This window comes from Notolepis coatsorum (assembly GCF_963971535.1).
Source record: "Notolepis coatsorum genome assembly, chromosome: 13".
NCBI lineage: Eukaryota > Metazoa > Chordata > Actinopteri > Aulopiformes > Paralepididae > Notolepis > Notolepis coatsorum.
The window spans coordinates 33,796,203-33,823,943 of NC_140177.1; the positions used below are offsets into that span (position 1 = coordinate 33,796,203).

The 27,741-nt window shown below is 41.5% G+C and overlaps 1 protein-coding gene across 15 annotated transcripts in view; it reads left to right on the forward strand.

Moving 5' to 3' along the window:
- The first annotated feature begins 206 nt into the window (after nt 1–206).
- The window catches only part of asph (aspartate beta-hydroxylase), a 74,437-nt gene continuing 46,902 nt past the window's right edge, over nt 207–27,741 (forward strand). For 11 of the 15 annotated variants that reach the window (XM_084327869.1, XM_084327871.1, XM_084327882.1 and 8 more), the window contains exons 1-4: nt 14,233–14,355; nt 22,462–22,620; nt 23,817–23,861; nt 26,139–26,207. In XM_084327869.1, coding sequence (XP_084183995.1) covers nt 14,271–14,355; nt 22,462–22,620; nt 23,817–23,861; nt 26,139–26,207 — 358 coding nt within the window. In that variant the 5' untranslated portion in view covers nt 14,233–14,270. Of the gene's footprint in view, nt 371–8,745; nt 8,808–14,232; nt 14,356–22,461; nt 22,621–23,816; nt 23,862–26,138; nt 26,208–27,741 lie in introns of those variants that run through there. The other 4 variants (XM_084327879.1, XM_084327881.1, XM_084327880.1 and 1 more) reach the window with 4 other exon arrangements.

Consider the following 27,741-nt stretch of genomic DNA (forward strand, 5'->3'; position numbering starts at 1 on the left):
CGTTCCAGAGCCGAGAGAGGGGAGGGGCCGTGGGGCGGGTCCAATCCAAGGCCGTCCACACGATTGAATAAGGCAACCACCTCTCCGCTCCCATTGGACCCAATGTCCCTTCTCCCGCCCACTCCGCGAGAGCGAGACTCTCGTTGGCGGTGGGAGCCGTCGGTCATAACGCGGACAGGGTTGCTACGGGCTCGAGCTTTATGAGACAGGAGGGCAGATTTTGATTTGTACCGGAGACCGCCTCGCGCTGCTAGAAATACAGACTCCAGCTCGCCGTTTTCTCCTTTCCGCACGGCTCACAGTCAGCTAAACCCAGCAGCGCTCGCCATGGCTCCCAAGAAAAACGCCAGAGGACACGTAAAAGCCAAGGGTGCGTTGGTTTTCCTTTCTGTCTGTATCTTGCAGCAGCGGTGGGGTGATGATGCTGTGCGGCAGCGGGGCCTTTCAGAGTTAAGCTGCTGTTCGTTCATCATCCTCCATAACGGCCGCTGAGCTGTTACAATACGCTGCTGTTGACATGTCGGGCTCTTTACGCGTCGTGCGTAGAGCTGGTTCAGGGCCTTCGGTTCCGCGTCTGATGTATTATTAACCCAGGGCTGTGTGTTTACCAAGCGCTATGTTCACTAAACTACTCGTGTTTATTGTTAATCAGACTCGCCTCTTGTTGTTTTTACGACGGTTGCATGTCGTTGATATGATGCATTGGCCCGTTACGCACGGCGCGTTATAATCTCGTTCCAGACCTCCAGTCTGCGACATAGTTGTGCTTTTTGTGGTGCTAATAATAATAATAAATACAGGGTCGAACGTAGTGTTCCCTTTGTTGGTTGCATAACGGACGTTTTGATATATTGATGTTGCAGCCGCTTCTGTCGCTGCTGGACGCAACAGTTTGTCCTTCTACCTACTCGCTGCGAGCCGTTAAACCCGGGGGTTGTGTCCGTGCCGGTGGTCGGCCTGGCGGTGCATTATAGGCCTAACTGTGAACCGTACGGTTCCGTGTGATGCGAGTGTTAATAAGTAGCGCATAGTAGTAGTAGTAGTAGGCCTAATGCACGGTCAGCGTTTACGCAGCAGCGTCAAGAAGAGGGGCTCCGGGGTCTCGGTACAGCCCCCCCCTCTTTAAGCCCAGTCACTTCTCCATATTATGCTCACGTGTCAATACTGTGAGAGAGAGAGACGAGAGAGAGGGGGGAGTCTGCCGTGGGAGGGGTTCCACGTGGCTCCCGTGCAGGTCGCAGTTCTTTAATTGTAGATCAAAGCAAGATACTATGAAGAGACAATGTCTTCATAAAACATAGTTGTTGCTATAGTGACCAGGTAGACTGTCTGCATGCATGGCCATGGTTTCTCTCTCTCTCTCCATTGGGCTGTCTCTCTCTCTCTCCATTGGGATGTCTCTCTCTCTCCTCTCCATTGGGATGTCTCTCTCTCTCTCTCTCCATTGGGATGTCAGATGTATGGCTCCAGGGGGGCTGGGTTCAGACCATTCCTGTCCCACAGTGACACGTGGCTTTATGGATAGTATGGCTGTGGGGTTGAGATTCCTGTGTTGGTGGTAAATACACGTTCAGGGGGAGAAGGAACATGTTGTTCCAAATACCTCTTTCCACCGTCATTCACCACAATGCACTTAAAATGGCTTCTATAATATATATATATATATATATAGTTGCCTACTGGTGGAATCTTGCCGCGCCAATTTCCCCACATAGTTTACATGATTACATTTTTATCAGACCCATTTATTATTTATCAGATCCATATCCACTACTTTGTTTGATCAACTGTAGCGCGCATTCTTTTTCGTGCGCACGTGGACCTGAACCTGGGCTCGGAGCTCGAGCTCACTTCAAACTTTTTGAATTCGAGCCCAGGAGAGAGCGTGCGCACGAAAGACTCCGAAGTGTACACTGTTATAGCGAAGCTATAAACTTAAATGTTTTATTCCAGTGATTGCACATGAAATCAGAGAGTGTTGTAAGTTTGTTCTGACTGATTACCCAGAGGTGTGACGATAGGAAAGGTCTAAAGAACAAAATGTTCAGATCTTATCGTTCCTCTCTCAACTCTGGCCACGCCCCCTATAGCATATACAGGGATATGGATGTTGACCGTTGCTCGGGATAATAAGCCCCCCCCCAAATACATACCCGCCCTCTATATCTTTTGTGTCTGGTGGTTTCCAGGCCTCCAGCTATTTCTTAAATTTTTCTATTTGAATGCTGTCAAGTTGTTTCCTCATCTGTCCCACATTATCCAGCCTGCTACTATGTGTATGTCTGATTACTGATGTCTATTACTGATGTCTACTATGTCTGCTGGCTTTGAGAGGTTTCAGTCATGTGGCATCAACTTTTAGTTAGTCCATTACATTTGTTGCATTATGAAGTATTAACTTGCGATACCAGTGCTACATGATCATATTAAAAGTTAAAATTATACTTCTTTTAACTGGGGACAGTGTTTCAGGGACTTCCTAGGGAACTAAAATGGTCATAGGATTTTGTCGACTAATTGATTATTACGGTTGTTGATTTAATGGACATCTCAAATTGCGTTTCCCACAAGGACTGCTTTAAAACTTATCAGAGATGGGCTCATCATTTTAAATCTAGTGCTGACCAGAGATGTGATATACTTTTCAGGTATTAACTTATTTACCCAGGGGGTGGGTGTCTAGTGTCTACAGACACAATCTTGGCCTAAAGCCGACTTTAGACCAAACCAGCAGATCAAGGGACTGACTGAAGGGGCCGTCCTGATAACTTGCTGTTTCAGCCTCACTCGTTCATACTGTATGTTTTTCACACACGCATGCACACACAGAGACAAACAAAAAGTTTCATACTTTTGGTTTAATTGGCAGCGGCCTGTTGGCGTTAGCAATGTTGATCCAAGTTGACGTGGTTTGAAACATTACCCTTAAAATAGCTTTAGTAGGAAGGAATAGGAATAAGTACTACGACTGACTTTGGTTCAGTTTTGAGATCAGGCCTACGGTTTCTAAAGTTTTCAGGGATAAAATGTTCTGGTGTGATAACTTTGTGAACCGCCAATTTACGAGCAACCCAAATTGGTTAAATTACATGCACCCAGAGAGACTCGAGAGGCGACATTACTGATTATATAATGTGTATATATAAAGGAAATATCTGTTAAGCACAACATAAGGCATACTGTAGCCTGTCAATCACTCGGGAGCATGAAAGTTAAACTAAGGACATGATTATTTTTATTATAAACATTAGGGGTGGGAATCACCAGTTTCATCACGATACGATATAGATTATTTGGACAACGATACGATATTTGTCGATATCACAGTCTGCTACGATACGACCAAATAGGCAGACTATGTCTGGAGCTGTGCTGTAACGTCTACAAACACAGAGCTAGTGCTGTTAGGCGGATATGAGACTCGTCACGGGATTTTCAATATAAGAGTATTGATATGAACCGATCTTTTTACGTTTCATTGATCCTATTGGATCATTGATAATTAGATCGATGTATCGATCTGGATTGGTGTATCGTCCCACCCCTAATAAACATACAGGCAGCTAAATGTTGTCCCATAGGCCTAGAGTATTTATTTTAAGTAGATTGTGTTATCAAACAGTTTATGTTGGCTTATCAAATATTTATTTGGGCAATAGTCCTAAATCATACTGGACATGAATCGCAAGAATATTTGAACGGTCAGCTATGACTGGTAAGTAAAGAATTATTCTGCGCTTTATATCTGGTATTTATCATACGTTGATTGAATCACAGAGGTTATTGATGAGGTGTATTGATAAGGACTAGTTTCTGTTAAGTCTTTCTCTCCTTTCTCCACTGTGCTTTTTGTCATCAGATGGATTCCTGTCAAATCACTCACTGTTAGTGTTTACCACAAGAGTCCTATCATTGGCTAGAGGGCATTTCACTCAGTCCTATCATTGGCTAGAGGGCATTTCACTGAGTCCTACTGTATTATTGATTGATTAGTGGGCATTTCCTTTCTAAGTATTCTCTGTTTCACAGGCATATATTTTAAGGCAAATACTGTTGCGTATGAGTTAGTGTTGTCACGATACTGGAATTTCGATTTCGATACGATACCTTGAAAAGTATCGATACTTTCAATACCAAAAAAAAAAAAAGTATAATAATTTTTATTTTTATTTTTTTTTTTTATTTTTTTAGCAAATTTTGCTTTTGTTGCTCATTGATTCTCCTCAGCTTCTCTCTGGTACTATACGAGAAGATAAATACACTTTTAAAACCCTTTGTTTATCTTTAGATCGGAGAGAGAGAGAAAGAGAGAGTGGCTGCTGGAGATTTTAGGTCTACTGAGCGCACCTTCCTAGTTATGACGAGCGAGAGAGAGAGCGAGAGAGAGAGCGAGAGAGAGAGAGAGAGATTTCTCCGGAGCTATGCTCGGAGCATTTATTAACGTTACGCGTGTACTGGTGTAGGATGGGCTCCGGCTCCGCTCGACCGAACGTTGGCAACGGGGTAGTTGTGTCGAGTTCATGCGTGTACTGGTGTAGTGGGCTCGGCTTGACGTTACTCCGTTTCCATGAAGTAATAGGTGGCCAGCTAGCTAGCATTAAGCTAACGGAGGAACGACGGCTAACGTTAGCTAATAATAGCGTTGTTTACAAACTGAAGACGGGGCTGCCTGCCCGGCTGTGAGGGGGAGGAGGAAGAGAGAGAGAGAGAGAGAGAGAGAGATTTCTCCGGAGCTATGCTCGGAGCATTTATTAACGTTACATAGCATAGCATAGCTCCGGAGAAATCTCTCTCTCTCTCTCTCTCTTCCTCCTCCCCCTCACAGCCGGGCAGGCAGCCCTGTCTTCAGTTTGTAAACAACGCTATTATTAGCTAACGTTAGCTGTCGTTCCTCCGTTAGCTTAATGCTAGCTAGCTGGCCACCTATTACTTCATGGAAACGGAGTAACGTCAAGCCGAGCCCACTACACCAGTACACGCATGAACTCGACACAACTACCCCGTTTCCAACGAGGAGGCTGCAGCAGCTTGTGTCTGTTGCTCTGAGCGAGGAGGCGGAAGGGCAAGGCTCTGGCAGCGCGTCTGTCTGTCAACAACTTGCGGGAGCAAGCCAGCTGGTACCGATACTGCAGAAAGTATCGGTACTTCGGGAAATGAGTATTGAAGCCGTTTTAAATATTCAGTATCGATATGTATCGATACTTCGATATTTTTGACAACACTAGTATGAGTGTATATTTTCATTTGTTTATCTATCCAGTGTTTTATAGCTGTTTGAGCTGCTTCAGGCTGTACTACAGTGGTTAAAGCTGTTTGTCCTGCTGGCTCTACTAGTGTTTTAAAGCTGCTTCAGGCTATATTACAATGTTGTAATGCTGTTTTAGCTGCTTCAGGCTATATTACAATGTTGTAATTAGGGGTGGGAATCATCAGTTTCATCACGATACGATACGATATCGATTCTTTGGACAACGATACGATATTTGCCGATATCACAAAGTCTGCCACGATACGATACGATACGATTCAATTCAGGTGTCTGCGATCGATATGAGGCGATATTATGTGCCCATTTAACACAATCAGTCACATTTAGATCAACTAAAAAAAGGCTACGGAAATATCAATTGATGTATTTATTTTTGAGCTCTTCCAGACATTTAAATGAAAAACAATCTATTGTTTTTAATACAAATAGACCTCCTGTTCACTTTTGTTTTTATATATTGAGCTTTAACACACACACACACAGACACACACACACACACACACACACACACACACACACAGTCCCCCACAGCCCCCACCCCTCCTCCTTCCAAGTCCCCTTTCCACTCTCCTGTTCTCTCTCACGGTTAGCTGCTTAGCTTTTAGCAGCCAACGCGACGTTCATTTAGATATTTAACGCGACGTTGGCATAAAGGAATGGCGACGATGCAACGCCTGTTATATGCATTTGACCCGTTGCGGGGAAAAAACTGCACAGACTTATATCGGCTCGCAAAATAGACGCTCTGTAGTGCTTTACAGCAGACGCAAACACTGCTGTAATTTCTACACGGAGTTTCACAATACTGGGCGCCGGCGGATATGACTCGCGGGGATTTTCAAAATAAGAGTATCGCAATATGAATCGATCTTTTTACGTTGCGTCGATCCTATTTGATTATTGATAATAGATCGATATATCGATCTGGATCGATGTATTGTCCCACCCCTAGTTGTAATGCTGTTTGAGCTGTAGGCTCTAATAGAGTGTTTTAGTGCCGTTTGAGCTGTAACAGGCTCTAATACAGTGTTTTAGTGCTGTTTGAGCTGTGTCAGGCTCCCAGTGTTTTTGAGCTGTGTCTATTACAGTGTTTTTGAGCTGTGTCAGGCTCTTAATACAGTGTTTTAGTGCTGTTTGAGCTGTGTCAGGCTCTAATACAGTGTTTTAGTGCTGTTTATCTACTCTCTCAAAGAAAAAGTTACTCAATGTTTAAACTGCCAATCCAAACATAGACTAATGGGTGGTAGCCCTGCCTTCCCTCAAAACCAAAATCTGCTAGTACTGGAGTCATTTTCTTTTATTCTCAAAAAGCACTCTGTGATTTGTTTGTAATAAACATTGGAGTGAAACAGACCTGTTAAAACCCCAACCAGCATATTTTCATCTATTGAGTCAAACTCATATACATACTGCAGTGCACACCACAAATTATAAAGTCAAATGTGCTTTTATACCTTCTAACTTTTGTCTCTTACCATTTACAATTCTTACTTTATCAAGTACATTTTCTTAACTTTTCTTCATCATAGATTCTTTCCACTCGGGTTCCTCCACTTCTTCCTCCTTTACAACCTCAGGTGCTGACTAGTAGAGCCATATGAAATCCGCGATCACGGAATCGCGGAATTGAGCAATAAAAATGGAATCAACTGTAAATAAAAAAGAAATATATAAATTTTTTTTTTCTTTAATGTGAGACTTGTACAGCACTTTGTTCAACTTAGTCAGTGCTATAAAGTTTAAACCTTTTTAAATCTTAGACAAACAAAACACTTTGCTTTCATGAAATATTGTAAGCCGTCATTTGAGGCTTTATAAAAGCAGCACAATGAACACAAATCTGTCAGTGCCGAGTCCGACCTCATCTTAAATAACAAACAGCATTGCTTGTTGTAATTAACAAAGAGAGGCAGAGTTGATTTAGCAAAAAAAAATATATATCATTTATATTTTTTAATAATCAAAATTTATTTTCATATTCGAATCCCATGCCCATCGTACGAAGCTTCGAAGTATTTAAGACAGCCCTATTAAATGGACTGTTATATCTTATTAAATTGTGGACATTTATTCATTCCCACTTATTAGACACTATTTCTGATGGTAAAATGAGTGTACAAAGCAAAATGCAGAATTCTGAAATATTAAAACGGAAAAAACGGAATTTGGAAAAAAATAAAATGGAATTTGGAAAAAAATAAAACTGATTTTATATGGCTCTATGACTAGCCGATGCCAAGTCCGTCTTCTAGAGATGGTAACGACCTTCCCGGTCCGCATTGAGGCTGCTGCCCTTTCTGCCATACTGCTGCTGTGTCCAAGCAAACTAAACACTGCTGTTGAGGTGGCAGCATCTAACCTTGCTTTCTGGTGTGTGTGTTGGGTCCCTAGGCCTTGATGCTCGTGTTGCGTGGTGCTGTTGGTTCTGTCTGTCGTTGAAGGCCACAGGAGAGTCTGAGGGATAGAACAAGTTACTAACTCACCAGTACTCTTAGTGTAGAATCTCTACAATAACAGGGTTGGTTAATACAGAAATACTAGTCCCAAACCAGGGAAAATCTCCTGCTACTATTATTTGTTTTGAAAGTCCCACTCTTCAGGACCTGTGAACATGCTGAAGCTGTAAAAACGGCTGTTTTTCTATTTTCTGGGTGTGTTGCTGTGCTAGAACACAGGCACCTAGTCTGCTCACGTTTGACTAGTTTAAATAGAGCTCACGTTTAATTAGAGCTCACGTTTGACTAGTTTAATTAGAGCTCACGTTTGACGAGTTTAATTAGAGCTCACGTTTGACTAGTTTAATTAGAGCTCATGTTTGACTAGTGTAATTAGAGCTCATGTTTGACTAGTTTAATTGGAGCTCATGTTTGACTAGTTTAATCACTGATAACATAGTGGGATTGAACTAATAACACAGTGGGCTACAACTAATAAGACAGTGAGATAGAACTAATAACATAGTCTGATAGAACTAATAACATGGTGAGAGAACTAATAACATAGTGGGCTACAACTAATAACACAGTGAGATAGAACTAATAACATAGTGGGATATAACTAATAACATAGTGACGTATGAGTATAACCCCTTGTTGTTTTTGAGATAAGTAAACTTAGTTTATAATAAAAAAAACACATACAAAATAAGGCAGGATATGTGTATAGAACAGTTTGTTAGCAGTCTGTGATCATCAGGGTCATGTCTTTTGATGTGGTTTTGAAGGAAGTCACAGAGCCAGTAGAGAAGACATTATATAATGCTGAGTAGAGGCACACTGAACAATATGTACTAGAGAGATGTAGTGAACAAGAGGGGGCCAACAGAAGAGAGAGGTAGTGAACAGAAGAGGTGAACAAAGTAGAGAGAAAAGAGAGAAGGGGAGTGACTGAAAGATTGATTGGGGGGGTGTCAGAGAGAGGGAGTGATTTGAAGGATGGGGGAGTGAGAGAGGGAGAGAACATTTTCTCTAGTTTGGAAAAGAGAGGGGTGTGTGAATCAACTAGCCTGCCGCACTCATGGAATTCACAGGAGCATATGGTACGTAATTACATATGTATTTAATGTGTGTGCATTTGTTTGTGTTTGATGGTGGGGTGCCACCATTTTCCGCGTGTCAGACTGCGGCTCAGTAGCGTGCTCGGACGTGTACTGTGTCCCGTACCACGCCTGTACTGTAGTTGGCTTTAAACACTACCATGCCTGTACTGTATATAGCTTTAAACAATAGCATGCCTTTACAGTAGTTGGCTTGAAACAATACCACGCCTGTACTGTAGTTGGCTTGAAATAATACTATGCCTGTACTGTTGTTGGCTTTAAACAATACCACACCTGTACTGTAGTTAGCTTTAAACAACACCACGCCTGTACTGTAGTTAGCTTTAACTGAGTAGCAGCTAGCTAGTTCCTGCTCAGTTCACACACATGGGACTAAACAATGCCACATTGCTTTTGGATCAGGGGTGTAGCCATCTCAATACAGAATAGAACATTTTAAGAATTGTGTTCATTACAGTGTATTGATATTCAAAACTGTATAGATGATTCTCCTTCTCTGGTTCTCCTTTCTTCTCTCTGTTTAACTGGTGGTACAGTATAGCTAGCTAACTGCTATTAGCATAATGTTCAAGACTCATTCTCAATCTTCCTGAGCCAAACAAAGCTGTATAGTGTTTATGTACAGTATTGGAACTCTCTAGTATGAATACATTTTAACGTATTTAAGACCTGAAAATCGGAAAAACCTGAAACTATGCATAGAATCTGAATGTGTATCGTCGCCCTTGTCATGTATTTTGGACGTGTTCATATGGACAGTGGGATGTTCTGTTGCTGGGAACTCGATGTACTGGAAACCTAGTATTTTCTATGTATATATTGTGTTTATCATACGTTATGCTCTTGCTAGAGACCCGGGCTTGGAATTCCAACCGGCCCTAGCTTTGTGAAACGGGACTTTGTGAAATTGCAGCTCTACTGGTAAATCCCTCTTTAATATTTGTACGACTGGTAAAACATTGTTCACACAAACTATTTCAGTAGAACTCTATTCATATTTTGACAGTCTGAAACCCCTCCCTAATAACAAATGGCGGCATTGTAAACTAACCAGTCGGGTCTCGTCTTCTAATATCATGCATCGTCCACCATGTCTCTCGTTGATGACATCACAGCTGAGGAGCGATGCATGCTGTGTGATTACTGCTGGTTGTCGTGTGTATATATATTATATTTACTAAAACTAGTGTAGTCTCACCATGTGATCATAGGAAACTTAGTTCATTGCTGAGTCACCCCCTCCCCCCACTACCCCCCAGGCCAGTTACATTAATGCAAATTCTTATCTGATTATATGATTTGAAAACAGGACGACATTAGTCAGGGTTCTCCAGCTGACATAGAAGAGAAGCTAGCCAGGCAAACCTTGTTACCGATTTATATCGAGTTTTCTAATGTCTAGGCTTGAGGGGTGTGTGAGAGCGAACGAGAGAGAGAGATACTGGACAAGCAACTTTTGATTGATGTGTGTCTACTCCAAACACTGCCTGCCTGCCTACACCCCATTCATACAATGAATATACTGCACACACAGTCCCCCTGCCATAGAATCTATAGTGCCGGATGGAAATCCGAAGGGTCAAACGTAGTTTCAGAAGCCTAGAGAAGACTTGTCTTAACCTGTCATCATGAGTGATGCAGGTGAAATAGGAATGTGTAGCTATAGCTGTTATCTTGAGAGCTGGCTATCCGAACTGGTTGAAAACCGGTTAGTTGTCTATTCGATTTTCTTTTGCACATTCTGCCAATTTCACATTCTCCCTCTCTCCCTTCCCCCCTCTCTCTAAAAAATAGCAAATATAGGTATAGCTTAACAATGAATATGAAATCGACTGCTATTAATTGAGGCTGGGTGATTTATTGAATTTAAGATTTTGGCTTCCCACGATTATGAAAACAACGGCGCATGCCTTGTTGTTCTCATTTTGACTTGTGTTGTAAATGCAACGGACCCTTCCCTCACATCTGGTATTGAGAGGGAGGAGCCACGTTTCTCCAGTTGGTAACTTGTAGAAGGTGACAGCAAGGCAGCCTTTGGTCGAGAAGAAAGCTAAAACAAATTCAGTCGTCATATGATGTTCTCAAATCAACGAGTAATCATGTTTAATAATGGTGATTTCAATATCGATCAAAATAATAGATTTTTGCAATAATGAAGCAGCCCTACTATGAATGCTCTGGCCTATAGATATTGAATATGTTTCATTTAGACGTGGCATGTCTCCATGCCAGCGTTGCTAGTTATCAACTATATATTTCACTTAGCATTGTATCTTAATGTACTGTTACGCTGAATGTACTAAGATTCCAGAATGCTGGTATTCTGTATAAAAGCACACTGGTGTCTGTCTCTCTCTTGTCTGTCTATCTCTCTTATCTGTGTCTTCTATCTATCTCTCTTATCTGTGTCTTCTATCTATCACTCTATCAGTCCGTCTCTCTCTATCTATGTATCTATCGATCTCTGTCTGTCTCTATATATCACTCTTATCTGTCTATATCTCTTATCTGTCCTCCTATCCATCTCTCCATTGTCTGTCTCTATTAGGGATGCCCCGATCTAGGGGTGGACGGTATGGTCTAAAATTTATATCACGGTATAATTTGAAGCATAGACGGTAACGGTATATATCACGGTATCAGTGTTTCCGTTAGAATATTTTTTTTGCCTGATAGGCAGGCTATATAAAGAATGACATCCTCAAGGCATGTAGATTTATAATATTTTAACTTAAAACTAGGCTACTTTTGCGTATAAAGTCATTATATTCCAAATAAAATAAGTCCCGAGTCGAGACTCCGTGCTGCTCCCATTGCAAACAGCGAGGCTGGATGCTGGATTTTGCTAGAAGCATATGTAGCTGCAGAGCCGCAGAACCATGGGCGCTTTCAGGAGCCATTGGCAATTCAGCCGTTGGGTGGGGGGGCGCTGTTGAGCGGGCCTGTGACCAGACCTAAAAGCGCCCATGGTTCTGCAGCTACATGCTATTCGCAACTCCACTGCTGCAGCCTTCCTCCCGCTGCAGCCGTCGTTATCATAACACTACATACATATCATAATGTTTACAGCAAACTGTAGTTGATCACCAGGTATGTTTTATTAACGTAGAATAATTCATATAAGAAAAACGATAGGGAAATCCCTTACCTTTCTCCACTGGTTAAAAATGCCAGGAACTGAAATAGAAACTTGCTGTGCGCGCGGTGATATGTGTTTATTATGAAATGACAATTGCGTGTTGACACGCCCACTGCGCGAAGCCTCCTAAATAAATTTTCCAGTTTGCACATATCTATTATCTATGACTAATTCTATCAATTTTTAGGGGCAAATGCGATTGAAATAGTCGCGCTGTGGTTCCATGACGTCATTGCTAGGGATGCCCCGATCACGTTTTTTGTCACCGATCACCGATCGTCGTGAGCCATATCGGCCGATACCGATCCGATACCGATCGTTTTTGATTAAAAAGAAATTAAAAATTATTTTATAATTTTTTTTTTTTAATAAAATATATATATTATATAATTAGACTTGTACTTGTATTATCTGCGAGACATCGCCACCACGCAACAAGTCAAAATGCTCGCTATCTGCAAACAGCTCCACTGTCTGTGTGTACTCCAGCTACCAAAAAGGATTCTCCGGCGCTGCAGCGGGACCCTATTGGTAACGTTATGCTTTGGTCATTTCACATTCAGCAAGCCCTCAGCTCGAATACGCATTCAATCAATGTTATAAGACATTGATATCAGGAGCTATCTGTAGCTACTGCTAGCCGGCTAGATGACGTTAAGACAACTATTTAGTTCAATCGGACATTTCGTTTTGAACAGTGAATTAACGTCAGCTAACGCGAGCTAACGGAGGTATCAACATGCACTACAAGACTTGCTGGAGCATTTGTTGATATCAGGAGCTATCGGTAGCTAGCCGGCTAAATACCGTTAGACAATGCCTACTAAAAGTGAATAGTTGACTGGGTAATTTTGTTTAAACAGTAACGATAGCTAGGTAGCTAACGTTAGCTCAGGTCGAATGCACTATCTAGACTCAGCAGAGGAGGTCCGCCTCCTCTGTGTTTACAAACTCTACACGGGTACGGGCGGGGCTAGGGAGGAGGAGCAGTTTGCAGGTCCTGTGCGTCTGAGACAAGCGAGTGAGATATCCACTTGATCAGTTTCCGCGATCGGCGAATATGACTAATTATCGGAATTCCCCGATCGCATATTTATACTAATTATCGGCCGATAACGATCGGTGGCCGATCGATCGGGGCATCCCTAGTCATTGCTCTTTTAGAGCTGCTCTACCGGTTACACGGTATAGTCAAAATCCATACCGTAGAGCAAATTCATACCGTTTATACCGTATACCGTTTATACCGTCCACCCCTACCCCGATCACGTTTTTTGCCACCGATACCGATCCGATACCGATCGTTTTTGATTAAAAAAAATAAAAAATTATTTTATATAATTTTTTTTATTTTATATAAAATATATATATTATATAATTAGACTTGTACTTGTATTATCTGCGAGACATCGCCACCACGCAACAAGCTCCACTGTCTGTGTGTACTCTAGTAGCCTCGAGCTACGGCCAGGATTCTCCGGAGCTGCAGCTGGACCCTATTGGTATAACGTTACTGTTCTCAGCAAGCCCTCAACTCGAATACGCGTCGAATCAGGGTTATAAGACATTGATATCAGGAGCTATCTGTAGCTACTGCTAGCCGGATATATAACGTTGATACAGCGCCTCAGTGAATTATTTAGTTCAATGGGACATTTCGTTTTGAACAGTGAACTAACTTGCGCTAACGTGAGCTAACAGAGTATCATACACGTCTCTACTAGACTATTGCTGGAGCATTTGTTGATATCAGGAGCTATCGGTAGCTGGCCGGCTAGATACCGTTCGGTTAGACAATGCCTCATCATGTATTAAACTAAAAGTGAATAGTTGACTGGGTAATTTTGGAACGGTAGCAGCTAACGTTAGCTCAGGGAGACGCCGTCCTCCCATCCCACTAGACTAGACCTGTGTTTACATGCGTGCAGGAGGGGCTGGAGGGAGAAGCAGGCGAGTGAGATCGGTTTTGACGATCGGCGAAAATAAAGCATTATCACCGATCGCATATTTATACTGATTATCGGCCGATAACGATCGGTGGCCGATCGATCGGGGCATCCCTAGTCTCTCTATCTATCTATCTCTGTGTGTGTGTGTTGGGACCAGCTGGAGAGTCAGTACTATAAATAGTTCTATTGGACCGCTGGACCCATATCTGGATCAGAGGCAGGGAGAGAGGGGGGGGGGAGTGGGAGTAACGTAGGACAGTGAGAGAGGAGAGGGACGTTGGAGCAGTCATTGTTCTTGTGGTCAGTCTTTGGGTCAGTCATTAGTTTGCTCGGTCCATCGGTTGGCCGGCAGGGATGGGTGACCCGGTGAGCCTGGTGGAATCCACCGCCGCTCCCATCGTCACGGCGACCCCCACAGTGATCACTGCCGAAATTCAAGGTGAGGTTGTTAGCTAGTTGGTGCATAGCTTGACATTTTGAACTCGTTAGCTTGGGGCTAGCTTTAGCTATTGGTTTGAACGGCAAGTGCCAACAATAACACAAAGTTGTTTTTGGTTACCTAAAGTGCCCAAACGTCTCCCAACCCAGTGAAAATGGATAATAGAGTGAAAATGTCAAGAGTAACTTTAATGACCATTGGGATGACGAGGAGCTTTAACATCTGGTTTGCCTGGAGACGGGTGCCTTTCGTATGGAAATGGGGGCTGTGAGTCCTTAGGCTAGTATACTAGAGCAGTATCTCTCTGTAACTTAAGGGTTCTTAGGCTTGTATACTAGGGCTGAACAGGGCTTGTTGGATGACCAGTAGCAGTAATTGGGAGCGTGTGCTTTCAATAGAAATCACCTCTGAAGTTGATCAGACCATGTGTAAATATACTTGTTATAACATACATATATGGTGTGACGTCTTTCTTTATGGTGAAAATACTTTCTGAATTATTCGTTTTGTATATAGATGCTGTAGGTTTGGCAGACAGAGTTGTAAACCTGTCATGTTGAGTTTGAATGACTACATACTAGTATATACTCTACATCTTATATAATCGTAATTACTCTACATAGTATTATGGTCTTAATGGTATATACTCTATATGGTATAAAGCCTTAATGATATACTCTACATCGTATAAAGCCTTAATGGTATACTCTACATCGTCTATAGTCTATATAGGCCATGTGAGTGGTTTGAACTGTGATCTTTGTGTGTGTGTATGTGTGACCTAGTGTTGCGTAGCGGTCGTCCCCAACACCTGTTCATTCTCTACGCCTGTGAATACCACACAATTTCTACCCACAATGCACTGGGTGGTGTCAACAACACCCGGGAATAACCCAGCCAGCCATCCCTCTCCTCCTCTCCTCTTCTATTCAGCTTGGGAAGATTGATTATGAAGAGACGATGGATGATGGATGGATGGTCTCTATCACAGTCCGTCTTGCCTCTAGTCTTGACAGACATATTCTCCAGCTTACTGTAGACGAGAGAAGAGAAAACATTATTCTGTCTCCAATCATCATGTCCCAAGTTGACCAGCCTGTCCGCTCTTATTTAACCCATTAATGACTTAACCACTATATTTAGTTTGTTGAGGAAAAGACCCACAGAATATTTTCTGTTGGAGGTAGTAACACAACATATGCTGTGAGAACTGATGTATGAAACCCATAGACAACCCATACAAAAATAGACATCAACACCATAGCCTCATATGTTGAAGGTTCTAACTAATGTCTTGCCTCCACTAGCCAGGGGTTACCCGTGCTGTGGCCTTGCATCCACTAACCAAGGTTTAGCCGTGCTGTGGCCTTGCCTCCACTAGCCAGGGTTTAGCCGCTCTGTGGACTGTCTGGCGCACAGTGAGAGTCTCCATTGTCTTTAGAACCTGGCTGGACCTTCGCTGAGACAGCCACCTTTCACAACCTGGCCAAAGCTGGCTGGGACATTTGTATCATCATGGTTTAGCTTGTGTACCACAGTTGTTGGTGTGAATTTTGAAAGGTTGCCTGGCAACCAGAGAGCTGACAAGAAACGCAATGGCCCTAGCCAGACTGAACACTAATGGAGACGAGGCATAACTGATCCAGAAATGAAGTCTCTACAAGGTTTCTACAACTACTAACTTAACTAACACCAGTTCCTATACACCAGGATAACAACTAGCTAACACTAGTTCCAACACACCAGGATAACAACTAGCTAGCTCACACTAGGTCTTATACACCAGGATAACAACTAGCTAACACTAGTTCCAACACACCAGATAACAACTAGCTAACACTAGTTCCAACCAGGGTTTCCGTTAGAAAAAATTGTTGCCGGTCTCCGTGTTGCCGGTCTCCGTGTCCTGCAAGATTTCAATCTACCGGACAAATGGGATCAATTCCGGTCAGAGTTTATTGAGCTTAAAAACAATTGATAGGCAGGCTATATAAAGAATGACATCCTCAAGGCATGTAGATTTATAATATTTTAACTTAAAACGAGGCTACTTTTGCGTATAGTCATTATATTCCAAATCAAATAAGTCCAGAGACTCCGTGCTGCTGCTGACTTTAAATCAAATAGGTGTCTCTGGGCAGTCTGCCCGACATTAAATACAGCAGTGTGTTATCACGTTTTTATGAGCTAACGAATTCCGTTATATTGGACATTTGTATTAATTATATCAAGCGAATAACTGAGAAATTTGGCAGAGAGAGACTGCAACATTATCGTGAAATATAAACGTTGCGTGATGACTATTATATCTCCGCCTCCCAGTCCCAACGAAGAACATACCAATAGTATGCAACTGCAGAGCCAGCGGCGCTCTCGGGTCCGGTCTGGGGACCGCTCAGCAGCGCCACCCACCCAACAGCTGAATTGCCAATGGCTGAATTGGGAGTATTGCACTGTGCGCGCCAGGGTTTCCGTTAGAATTTTTTTTTGCAGGTCTGAGTGTCCGGTAGATTTCAATCTACCGGACAAATGGGATAAATTCCGGTCAGAGTTTATTGAGCTTAAAAACAATTGATATGCCTATATAAAGAATGACATCATCAAGGCATTTATAATATTTTAACTTAAAACTAGGCTACTTTTGCGTATATACAGTCATTAATATATTCCAAATAAAATAAGTCCCTCGAGACTTCGTGCTGCTGCCGACTTGAGGTGTCGGTGGGCAGTCTGCCCGACCTTAATAAACAGCAGTCTGTTATAATCACATTTTTATGAGCTAACGAATTCCGTTATATTGGACATTTATATTAATTATATCAAGCGAAGAACTGAACATTATCGTGGGTTTGCGTGATTTATATCTCCACCTCCCAACGACTTGGTGCTGGTCATAATGTCCGGTGAAAATAATTCCCTCTAAACACAATTTGTATTAAAATAGGCTAAAATTAAATAGCCTATGCGATGAACAAAACAATCATTTGTTTCATCGTTGCTTCACCAAGCAGCCGGTCTAATAATGACATTCTGTTGTCAGCGCGAGCTGGCTGCTGATATATTTACGTGAAGCATGGAGCAGCAGTGTTTTTAGGTCCGGTCTGGAAACCGCTCAGCAGCGCCCCCACCCAACAGCTGAATTGCCAATGGCTGAATTGGAGTACTGCACCCTGCCGGCCGGCAGATGGATGCTTCTCGCAAATATATCAGCAGCCAGCTCGCGCTGACAAGACAATGTCATTATTAGACCGGCTGCTTAATGATTGTTTGTTTCGTTCATCGCATAGGCTATTTAATTTTAGCCTATTTTAATACAATTCAAATAATCTAATTGTGTTTAGAGGGAATTATTTTCACCGGACATTATGACCGGAGAGATTAAATATGTCGGACTTCAACAGATTTTGCCGGTCAAAAACCGGTAATTACCGGCTAACGGAAACGCTGGTGCGCGCACAACTGTCAACTCTGCGGCTCTGCAGTTGCATGCTTCTCGCAAATCTAGCTCCCGCTGCCAAACCAAATTAATCTCGACATCGCTTCACCAATAGTAGTTATCGGAACACTACACACATATCATAATAGAACACACATCGTTGTCATTATTAGACCTGCTTGGTGAAGCAACAATGAAACAAATGTAACTATTTTAATACAATTCAAATTGTGCTTAGAGGGAATTATTTTCACTGGACATTATGACCGGAGAGATTTAAATATGTCGGACTTCAACAGATTTTGCCGGTCAAAAACCGGTAATTACCGGACAACGGAAACCCTGGTTCCAACACACCAGATAACAACTAGCTAACACTAGTTCCAACACACCAGATAACTAACTAACACTAGGGGCTAGATCCACAAAGAATGGATTGCACGGAGCAAGTTGCACCCTTACTTACAATTCATTATGAATTGAAAATGGGGGACCCTGATGTAAACAAGACGAAAGTCTTTCCCTGGTCTGCATCCCCTTAACAATTGTGTGTATTGAGCCGTACTGTATTATACCCATTCTGCAATCTGGTAATAAAATTTTCAATCAATCACCGTGCAGATTGATTGATTGAAAGTTTTATTAACAGATTGCAGAATGCGTACAATACAGTACGGCCCAATACACACTTGTTAAGGGGATGCAGACCAGAGAAAGACTTTCGTCTTGTTTACATCAGGGTCCCCCATTTTCAATTCATAATGAATTGTAAGTAAGGGTGCAACTTGCTCCGTGCAATCCATTCTTTGTGGATCTAGCCCTAGGTCTTATACACCAGGATAACAACTAGCTAGCTAATAGGGATGGGTACCTTTCACATTTGAACCGGTACCTGTGAATCGATACCGGTACCCAACGGTACCTATTTTCGGTACTTTAGTCTCAAGAAATTTAATTTACCTACCTCAGTCGTAAAAAAAATATCCAAACTTCAAATAACTACAATTTCGACAATTTTTGGCTTGTCATTGCTCCGACTGCTTTGTTGTTGAATCAAGTCAAATCCTAGGTAAGCATATATTGTGCGTGTGAACGTTGACATGGAAAAAAAAAGTAAAAAAGTAAAAAAAAAATTAATCGCTTTTTTTTTTTTTTTTTTTTCTCTCCGGTTTCTCACTTGATTCGATACTCGGTAGTACCGACGTGTTTCGGTTTGGTACCTCAAAAGTACCGAATTCGGTACCCATCCCTACTAGCTAACACTAGGTCGTATACACCAGGATAACAACTAGCTAACACTAGTTCCTATACACCAGGATAACAACTAACACTAGTTCATATACACCAGGATAACAACTAGCTAACACTAGTTCCTATACACCAGGATAACAATTGGCTAACACTAGTTCCTATACACCAGGATAACATTTGCTTAGCTAACACACTAGTTCCAACACACAGGTATAACTAGGGCTGGGCGATATGACTATATTATATAAATATCGGGTACAGTTCATTAACGATACACTTTTTAAACGTATCGTGGATATCGTGATGTTTTGCCCAAGAGGCTTGTGTTGCGTCAATCTGGTCCACACGTTGACACTTTTGAACAGCGCCGCCCCACACACACTACTGCATCAAAAGTTACTACTTATGATAACAAAGGCATTCGTTTTGTGGCATTGACGTTATATAGTTACACTTTCAATAACATCAGCGTATTTACATAGCAACGACCGAGGTCGACCTAGATATAGCAAGCATTAGCCGTTCATATCTCAGCCCGTGCTGACTCCGTTGTGCCCATTCTGCGGTCTGTTAATAACGTTTTCAATCAGACAGATGTATGGAAATGCTTTTATTATAACATCCGTTACAGTAAAATCATTATGCCTCCAGTCGTTTAGTCATTCTGCAGAGCTAAAAGGTAAAAGTCGGCGCGGTGAGCTACCGCTGCCATTGTTGTTTTCATTGAGCTCTCCAATAGCGGAAGTAAAAATTTAATACGCGCTTGCCGATTGGTGCTAAGAACAGCAGGGCGGGTGCAAGCGATGTGACGTAATTGGCAGACGCGACTGTCAATCAAACTGATTCTGTTTGCCGACTGAATGAATATAAACGTTATTAACAGATTGCAGCATAGGTACAATACAGTACAGCTCAATACAACAACAGTCAACAGTGGACTGGAGGATGCAGACCAGAGAAAGACTTTCGTCTTGTTTACATCAGGGTCCCCCATTTTCAATAGAGTTGTTCCGATACCGATACGAGTATCGGAAAAGCCGCCGATACTGGCTAAAATGCTGGTATCGGTATCGGCGAGTACCCTCTAATACTGCGCTCCGATACCATATGACGTAATTTATCAACAACACTGTGGTCTGTTGAGTAAGCATTATAAAACAAACGTGTGCTTAATCGATTAAAGTGTCAATGCCATTTGTCATTTTAACAGCAGATACTTTCTTAAATGTCATCGTCCCGACAGAGCGGTGTTGACGGAGAGCTCATGGGTTCGCTTGGTGGCTGGTGTTATTACTATTAGCATTGAACAGCTAACCGAAAGCTAGCTTTAACATTACCTTGGCTAAAGTTGGGGCTATTCATATAATCCAGCAATAATGGCTGCAGACCTGCAAGCAAAGTACAGCAAGTTGGCAAAGGAGTATTCCAAGTTAAATCACAATGTCACCAGTAACGTTACAGTCTTCTATGGTCTTCCCATATACCGGTAGCTCATGCTAGCTAACGGTAACGTTGTCATTGCACAATTGCACGTCGCGTACACAATTAATGACATGTTGCGGACAGCCATATCGGCGACAATGTTTAGCTTTTAGTGCCAAATGATAAGAGTCTGAGGCGGAGTCTCAAAAGAGAATGTTGAATATTTATTGTGCAAAAATCACAACAGATGCGACTGCTACTGAACGGAGCCTTGTAGACAGACTGAGTAGGGTATATCTGCAGAGCCAGTGGGTAGCGAGTGCAGCAACGTATAATGTCCGTGTGGATCATTGGAGTAGGGTATATCTGCAGTGCTGAAGCCCCATACTCATTGATTAATGATACTAATACAAATCTATACAATCACCTGTTGTTGAATAAATACCATTACTTTCTAGTTATGACTAAAAAACAGTATATATAAAACAGTATTTGTTTAAAAAAAAAAAAAAAATTATATTTATAAAAAATTTATATAATATCGTTTTTTTTTTTTTTTATGTATGCACTGGTATCGGATAAATATCGGTATCGGCCGATACCCAAAGCTTAGGTATCGGAATCGGATCGGAAAGGAAAAAATGGTATCGGAACATCTCTAATTTTCAATTCATCATATTTCGTATCTAAATCATATAATATCTCATTGCTAAATATATGCAATATATAATCTAATAATCCAATAATCTAAATCTAATATATAATATAAAAATGCTAAATGCATGGGTATTTTATTTTGTCTTTAATGTTAGCTTGCAAACTCAAATACTGTCTTGGTAAGCCTCATAATGAATTGTTTGGGGGAAAAAAAGAAAAACATCGTGATGCGTATCGTGTATCGCCGAAAGGTCAGAAAATATCGTGATATCATATTTAGGCCATATCGCCCAGCCCTAGGTATAACGGTTTAGCTAATGCTAGTTCCTATACACCAGGTTAACAACGGTTTAGCTAACACTGTAGGACTTGCTACTGGACACTAAATGATACAGGAAACCGAATTGTTTCTCCTTATTGCTCCGTTTTATAGGGGCTATTCGTTCATGTTGTACAGACTGGTATGCCAAAGCAGTCTTGTCAGCTAATGCATACTATAGAAGAGACCTGATTCATTAGTGTCTGACAGAAGAGGCCAAATTACTGAATAAATGACTGAACATGACAACTTCCACCTTGTCCTTCACACTCTTTGGAGAAATTGGCGAATAACGACTTTGGCTTCCCACGATCATGAAAACAAGGTAATCGAGATAAAAACGATTATTGTGCCACATGCCGTGTTGCTCTCATTGTCACCAGCTTGGCTGGCCGTTCACTTCACACTAATACAATTGGCAGTATTAGAGGGTGGGAGAAGCTGGCGGGGTGGGTCCGGGTCGTTGTAAACAGCGACTCCTACAGTTCGGTCGGGGCGCCTGCTAAGCGCGGATAGGATCTAAGGGGGGTAGTGTGATCCTTCCACACGTTACACGTTAAAGAAGCGGTTGATTGGCTAGACGTGGAAGCATGTGATATTGATAGCCTCCACTCTCCCAGACCGACTGTGGGGGGTAAGTGCGCAGCGACCAGGAAGGGGATTGGGAATTGGCATAACGACTAACATTGGGATGGGAGAAAATCGGAGGAAAAAGGAGGGGGAAAATATCAATAAAAAACAATAAAAAAAAAAAATGGGTAAAGTGCTTCAGGAAGGGGATGCTGACGAGGCCTCCAACGGGCCTGATGGAGTTCCTGTTGAACTGGTTTCAGTGCCGCAGGTCAGGAGACACTGGGATCCAGCGGGGATTGTTGACTTTGGAAACTTGAATTACAAACATGAAACCAGTTCATTGCTGGTTTACCAGATTCTTCGGCAGATGAGGATGAAAATGAGCACATGGCCTACCTTATACCTAACTCACTCTCTCTCTCTCTCTTTGTCTCTGTCTCTCTATCAGATGCCAAGCCCCCGGTGGCCAGTAAGAATGGGAAGAAGTCGGAGTCCGCTGCTGGAGGCGGTAGTTTCTTCACCTGGTTCATGGTCCTGGCCCTGCTGGGAGTCTGGACCTCCGTAGCTGTGGTCTACTTCGACCTGGTTGACTACCAGGGGGTCCTTGGTGAGTCACACAGATAAATGCACACACATACCTTTGAGGTTGTGTTGTATGTCTTTTATAGGTAAATGTCGACTTAATTGAGAGGACACTCGCACTCATACTCGCACGCGTGAGCGCACACACACACACACACACACACACACACACACACACACACACACACACACACACACACACACACAGACAACGCAGTCATACACACCATCTGTCCTGGAGGTGAAGTTTAGCCCTGATCTGGGGGTCAGTTTCTCCCCACTAACCCTGCTCTAGCCCACTGATATACAGGTAACCGCTGACCTGAGGTCAGTCTCTACTAACTCTGGTCTCTGATGAAACAGCTGACCTTATGTCAGTCTCTCTACTAACTCTACTCTGATATAGCAGCTGACCTTAGGTCAGTCTCTACTAACTCTGCTCTGATATAACAGCTGACCTTAGGTCAGTCTCTACTAACTAAGTCTACTGATGATCTTGATCAGTAACCCTAGTCTACTGATATAACAGTTGACCTGAGGTCGGCCTCTATTAACTCTAGTCTACTGATAGAACAGCTGACCTCAGGTCAGTCTTTGTGTCCAGGCTGCTTTCACGTCTGCCATTTTATGTCCCAAGTGTTTGAATCCAAATGCTTACAGGACAAAATCAAAATGTCTGCCACTCGATGTGAAAACAAGGGATTCTCTGCTTTTATTATAAAGACCAGCGTACAGTCTGTCTGTGTGAGCGTCTAATCTGTCCCTTGGATGCACTTTAAACATGAAGGAAGACTTTAAGTCCCTCTGCATCCTTCATATCATAAACATTGAGGCAGCAGTTCACGTCAAGTGAATCAAATTTGAGTTATTTTGTTGTGTGACTATAACACAAATGTTGTTTCATACACTGTACATGGTGTATGTTAATGGATTAAAAACTAGATGCAAATGGTTGCTTTTTGTGTTAAGTTCAATATATTAACTTGTATCCGTTTTTTTTTTTTATGTGTAAATCTGCCTCAGTGACTAGTAGTTCTGTTCGCTGCATGTGTGTGTGTGTGTTGGGATCTGAATCACCAATCGACACACCCATCAATTAATCTGGAATGTTGTTTCTGATTTAGCAATTTATTAACCTGTCTTGTTATCAGTTTAATTTGCTGTCAATTCCAATATGACTGTATGTTTTGTGTTTTCTCTCTCTGCGAATGCTGCATGCAGACAAGGCTAAGGATTTACAGATTAACCTGTCTGAAGCCTTGCAAGGTAAACGAATCTGGCCTTATCATTCCTAGGCCCAATAATAACATAACCACAGCAGTATAATCATAAACTTCATCCTCATTATTAAGTCCGCCTCGCCAACCCCTTCCCAGAGCCCTGTAACTAACATAGTTCTGCCACCAACCCCTTCCAGAATCCTGTAGCTAGCAGAGCTCTGCCACTAAAATAATCTGTGCCACGGTCCCTCAGTGTCACTGCCAGGGGAGAACTACTATAACAAATATCTTGAATCAAATCTGTATCTTTCCCTCTCTTTTCAAAATCTGACTGTTTACTATCCAGTTGGTCTCATTTGTTTTAGTTGCAAGGCTCTGAACCTCGTTTCCTGAATGATCATTTCACCTCCTTCTCCCCTCTGTGGTCTACTCACTCAGTAGTCGATAGGGAGCTCGAAAACTCTGACATAAGAGACAGGGAAGGAATCATAATCTGTATTGTAGCCAGTTAGCTAAGATGCTAGCATCTGGACAAATTAATAATAATATACATTGCAGCCAGATAGCTAAGATGCTAGCATCTGGACAAATTAATAATAATATACATTGCAGCCAGTTAGCTAAGATGCTAGCATCTGGACAAATTAATAATAATATACATTGCAGCCAGATAGCTAAGATGCTAGCATCTGGACAAATTAATAATATACATTGCAGTCAGTTAGCTAAGATGCTAGCATCTGGACACATTAATAATATATATTGCAGCCAGTTAGCTAAAATGCTTGCATCTGGACAAATTAATAATACTCTATATTGTAGCCAGTTAGCTAAGATGCTAGCATCTGGATGAATTAATAATATATATTGTAGCCAGTTAGCTAATATGCTAGCATCATTGTAGCTAACCCTCTTAGGCCGATGTTTTGACTTTATTAATAGTGGATAATCTGGGCTGTGATGCTGACACCAGACCAGTCAACCCTGTGTCTTATCCCCATGTCCCTCACCATACGTTAGCCCATAGCCAATCACAACCCTGTATTTTATCTTCATGTCCTCCACCTACACAACCCCATAATGTTACTGTTTAAATGTCCCTGTTTACCAGGTATCCCACACAACCCCATAATGTTACTGTTTAAATGTCCCCGTTTACCAGGTATCCCACACAACCCCATAATGTTACTGTTTAAATGTCCCTGTTTACCAGGTATCCCACACAACCCCATAATGTTACTGTTTAAATGTCCCTGGTCCCTGTTTACCAGGTATCCCACACAACCCCATAATGTTACTGTTTAAATGTCCCTGTTTACCAGGTATCCCACACAACCCCATAATGTTACTGTTTAAATGTCCCTGTTTACCAGGTATCCCACACAACCCCATAATGTTACTGTTTAAATGTCCCTGTTTACCAGGTATCCCACACAACCCCATAATGTTACTGTTTAAATGTCCCTGTTTACCAGGTATCCCACACAACCCCATAATGTTACTGTTTAAATGTCCCTGTTTACCAGGTATCCCACACAACCCCATAATGTTACTGTTTAAATGTCCCTGTTTACCAGGTATCCCACACAACCCCATAATATTACTGTTTAAATGTCCCTGTTTACCAGGTATCCCACACAACCCCATAATATTACCGTTTAAATCCCATATTACTATCTTATTAATATCTCATATTACTAACATTAATATCTAATATTACTATCATTAATATCCCATATTACTATCATTAATATCCCATATTACTATCTTATTAATATCCCATATTACTAACATTAATATCTAATATTATTATCCCATATTACTATCTTTAATATCTCATTAATTCCCCATATTACTATCTCATTAATTCCCCATATTACTATCATTAATATCCCATATTACTATCATTAATATCCAATATTACTATCATTAATATATCATTAATTCCCCATATTACTATCATTACTATCCCATATTACTATCATTAATATCTCATATTACAATCATTAATATCCCATATTACTATCCAATGTTACTGTCATTACTATCCCATATTACTATCATTAATATCTCATATTACTATCATTAATATCCCATATTACTATCATTACTATCTCATGTTACTATCATTAATGTCCCATATTACTATCTCATATGACTAAACAATGACCCTAATAGTGTTACAAGCATATGATACATACATGTATGGGATACATGTCATATCCCATATATACCCCCCCTCCCCTCCCCATTGCTGAAGGTAAATGTTTTACTGGCTACTGTTAAAGCTAAATATTAAATGTCCCTGACTGCCCTGCTGTAGGTAAACTGGTGTCCTACGATACAGACGGCGATGGTGATTTTGATGTGGAAGACGCTAAAGTTCTGCTAGGCAAGTTTTGATTAATCTAGAAAATGATTGTTCCTACTATGCCTCAGTGTACCACAGACCTGAGGTCTCCAGAAAAACGCACGTATTTTTCTGATTGGCCTATTTCAATATGACGTTACTATGGAAACAGAATGCCACAACAGCAGCAGCTGCATTTAAATGAGCTTTTCTGAAAATGATATACAAGATCTTCATTTCAGTTGCAATTTGTGAAATTGGGCTTATTGACTAACAATACACAACATCATCTCGTCTTTGACCAAAAAGCTGTTTCAAGAGCTAAAAGATGGCAAAAAAAATCCTTCCACAAGTCATACTGTTTACATAGCAACGTGATGTAGGTCCATTTTAAAGTGATGTTTGACTTTAGCAGAACTATTTCTAAAGTCATCTACATCTAAGCTAGTGACCACTGGTGTCCCTGTTGTCCGCTGTCAACACCACCATTCCTTCCAGGTGTCTGTTTCCTCATTCACTTTTAAGGACCAAGTCTAAATATGATACTTCTGAAGTATAAACAAACTATACAGCAATATTATTCTGTGTAATATATATTTCTCTGTCAAAGGTACTTTTTTTTAAGCTACTGTAGTCATTTTCAAATAGTCGGTAAAGGAACTATTGCTCACTTGAGGTGTAGTTTGACTGTAGTAGAATTTTTCTTCTAGGTAACCGTGGTAACCACTCCCTGAACATTTCATGCAAGGCTAAGCTACACGGAGCACTCCAACCTACAACATATTGAAATAAATATGTGAAGACACGTCAAATGCCAAAACAAACGCGTCCATTTGACTCAGAATTGTCGTGTTTTATTGAAATATGCGCCACAGTAATTTGTTTATACTTCAAATGTACAATATTTACACTAGGTCCCCAAAAGTGAATGAGGAAGGAATGGCGGTGTTGACCCCAGACGGCAGTTTACTTGTAGATGATTTTGGATAGAGTTAAGACTGCAGAAAAAAGACAAGTTATACTCAAGTGAAATATCCCTTAAAGGAGCTGTAAGTGGTATTATTTTAGTTAAAATAAGTGGTCTACAGGTACATGCTAAAATAATAGCTCTACATTCTAACAGTTATCGCAGATATAGTGTCTGGTCAGTAACATGGGTCTCCCAGTCCCTCCGCTCTGCAGTAAACACAAAATGCATTTCCTGGTATCGGTAAAGAAGATAAAAACTAGTTTTAAGCAAATATGGGCTTGAAACCAAGTAAAATAATCGACCAGTGCAGTAAGAGTGGGCGGACTGGGAGACCCATGTTACTAACCGAACACTCGCTATTTAACACTTATTTTAACAAGAATATACCTCTTACTGCCCCTTTAGTAAAGTCAGATGGGAGGTCTCTCACTGATGCTGTGTTTTGACTGTTTATTGATCATAACAGACTGTGGGTTTTCTTTTGCATGAATAATTTAGCAATTTCTCTTGTTAAGTTGACTGCAACCTGAGAACCAATTTAAGTTAATTCACCTGAACCAACGAACCAAACCTCGAGTTGAGCCCCCAAAAACCTCAAGAGAAAAG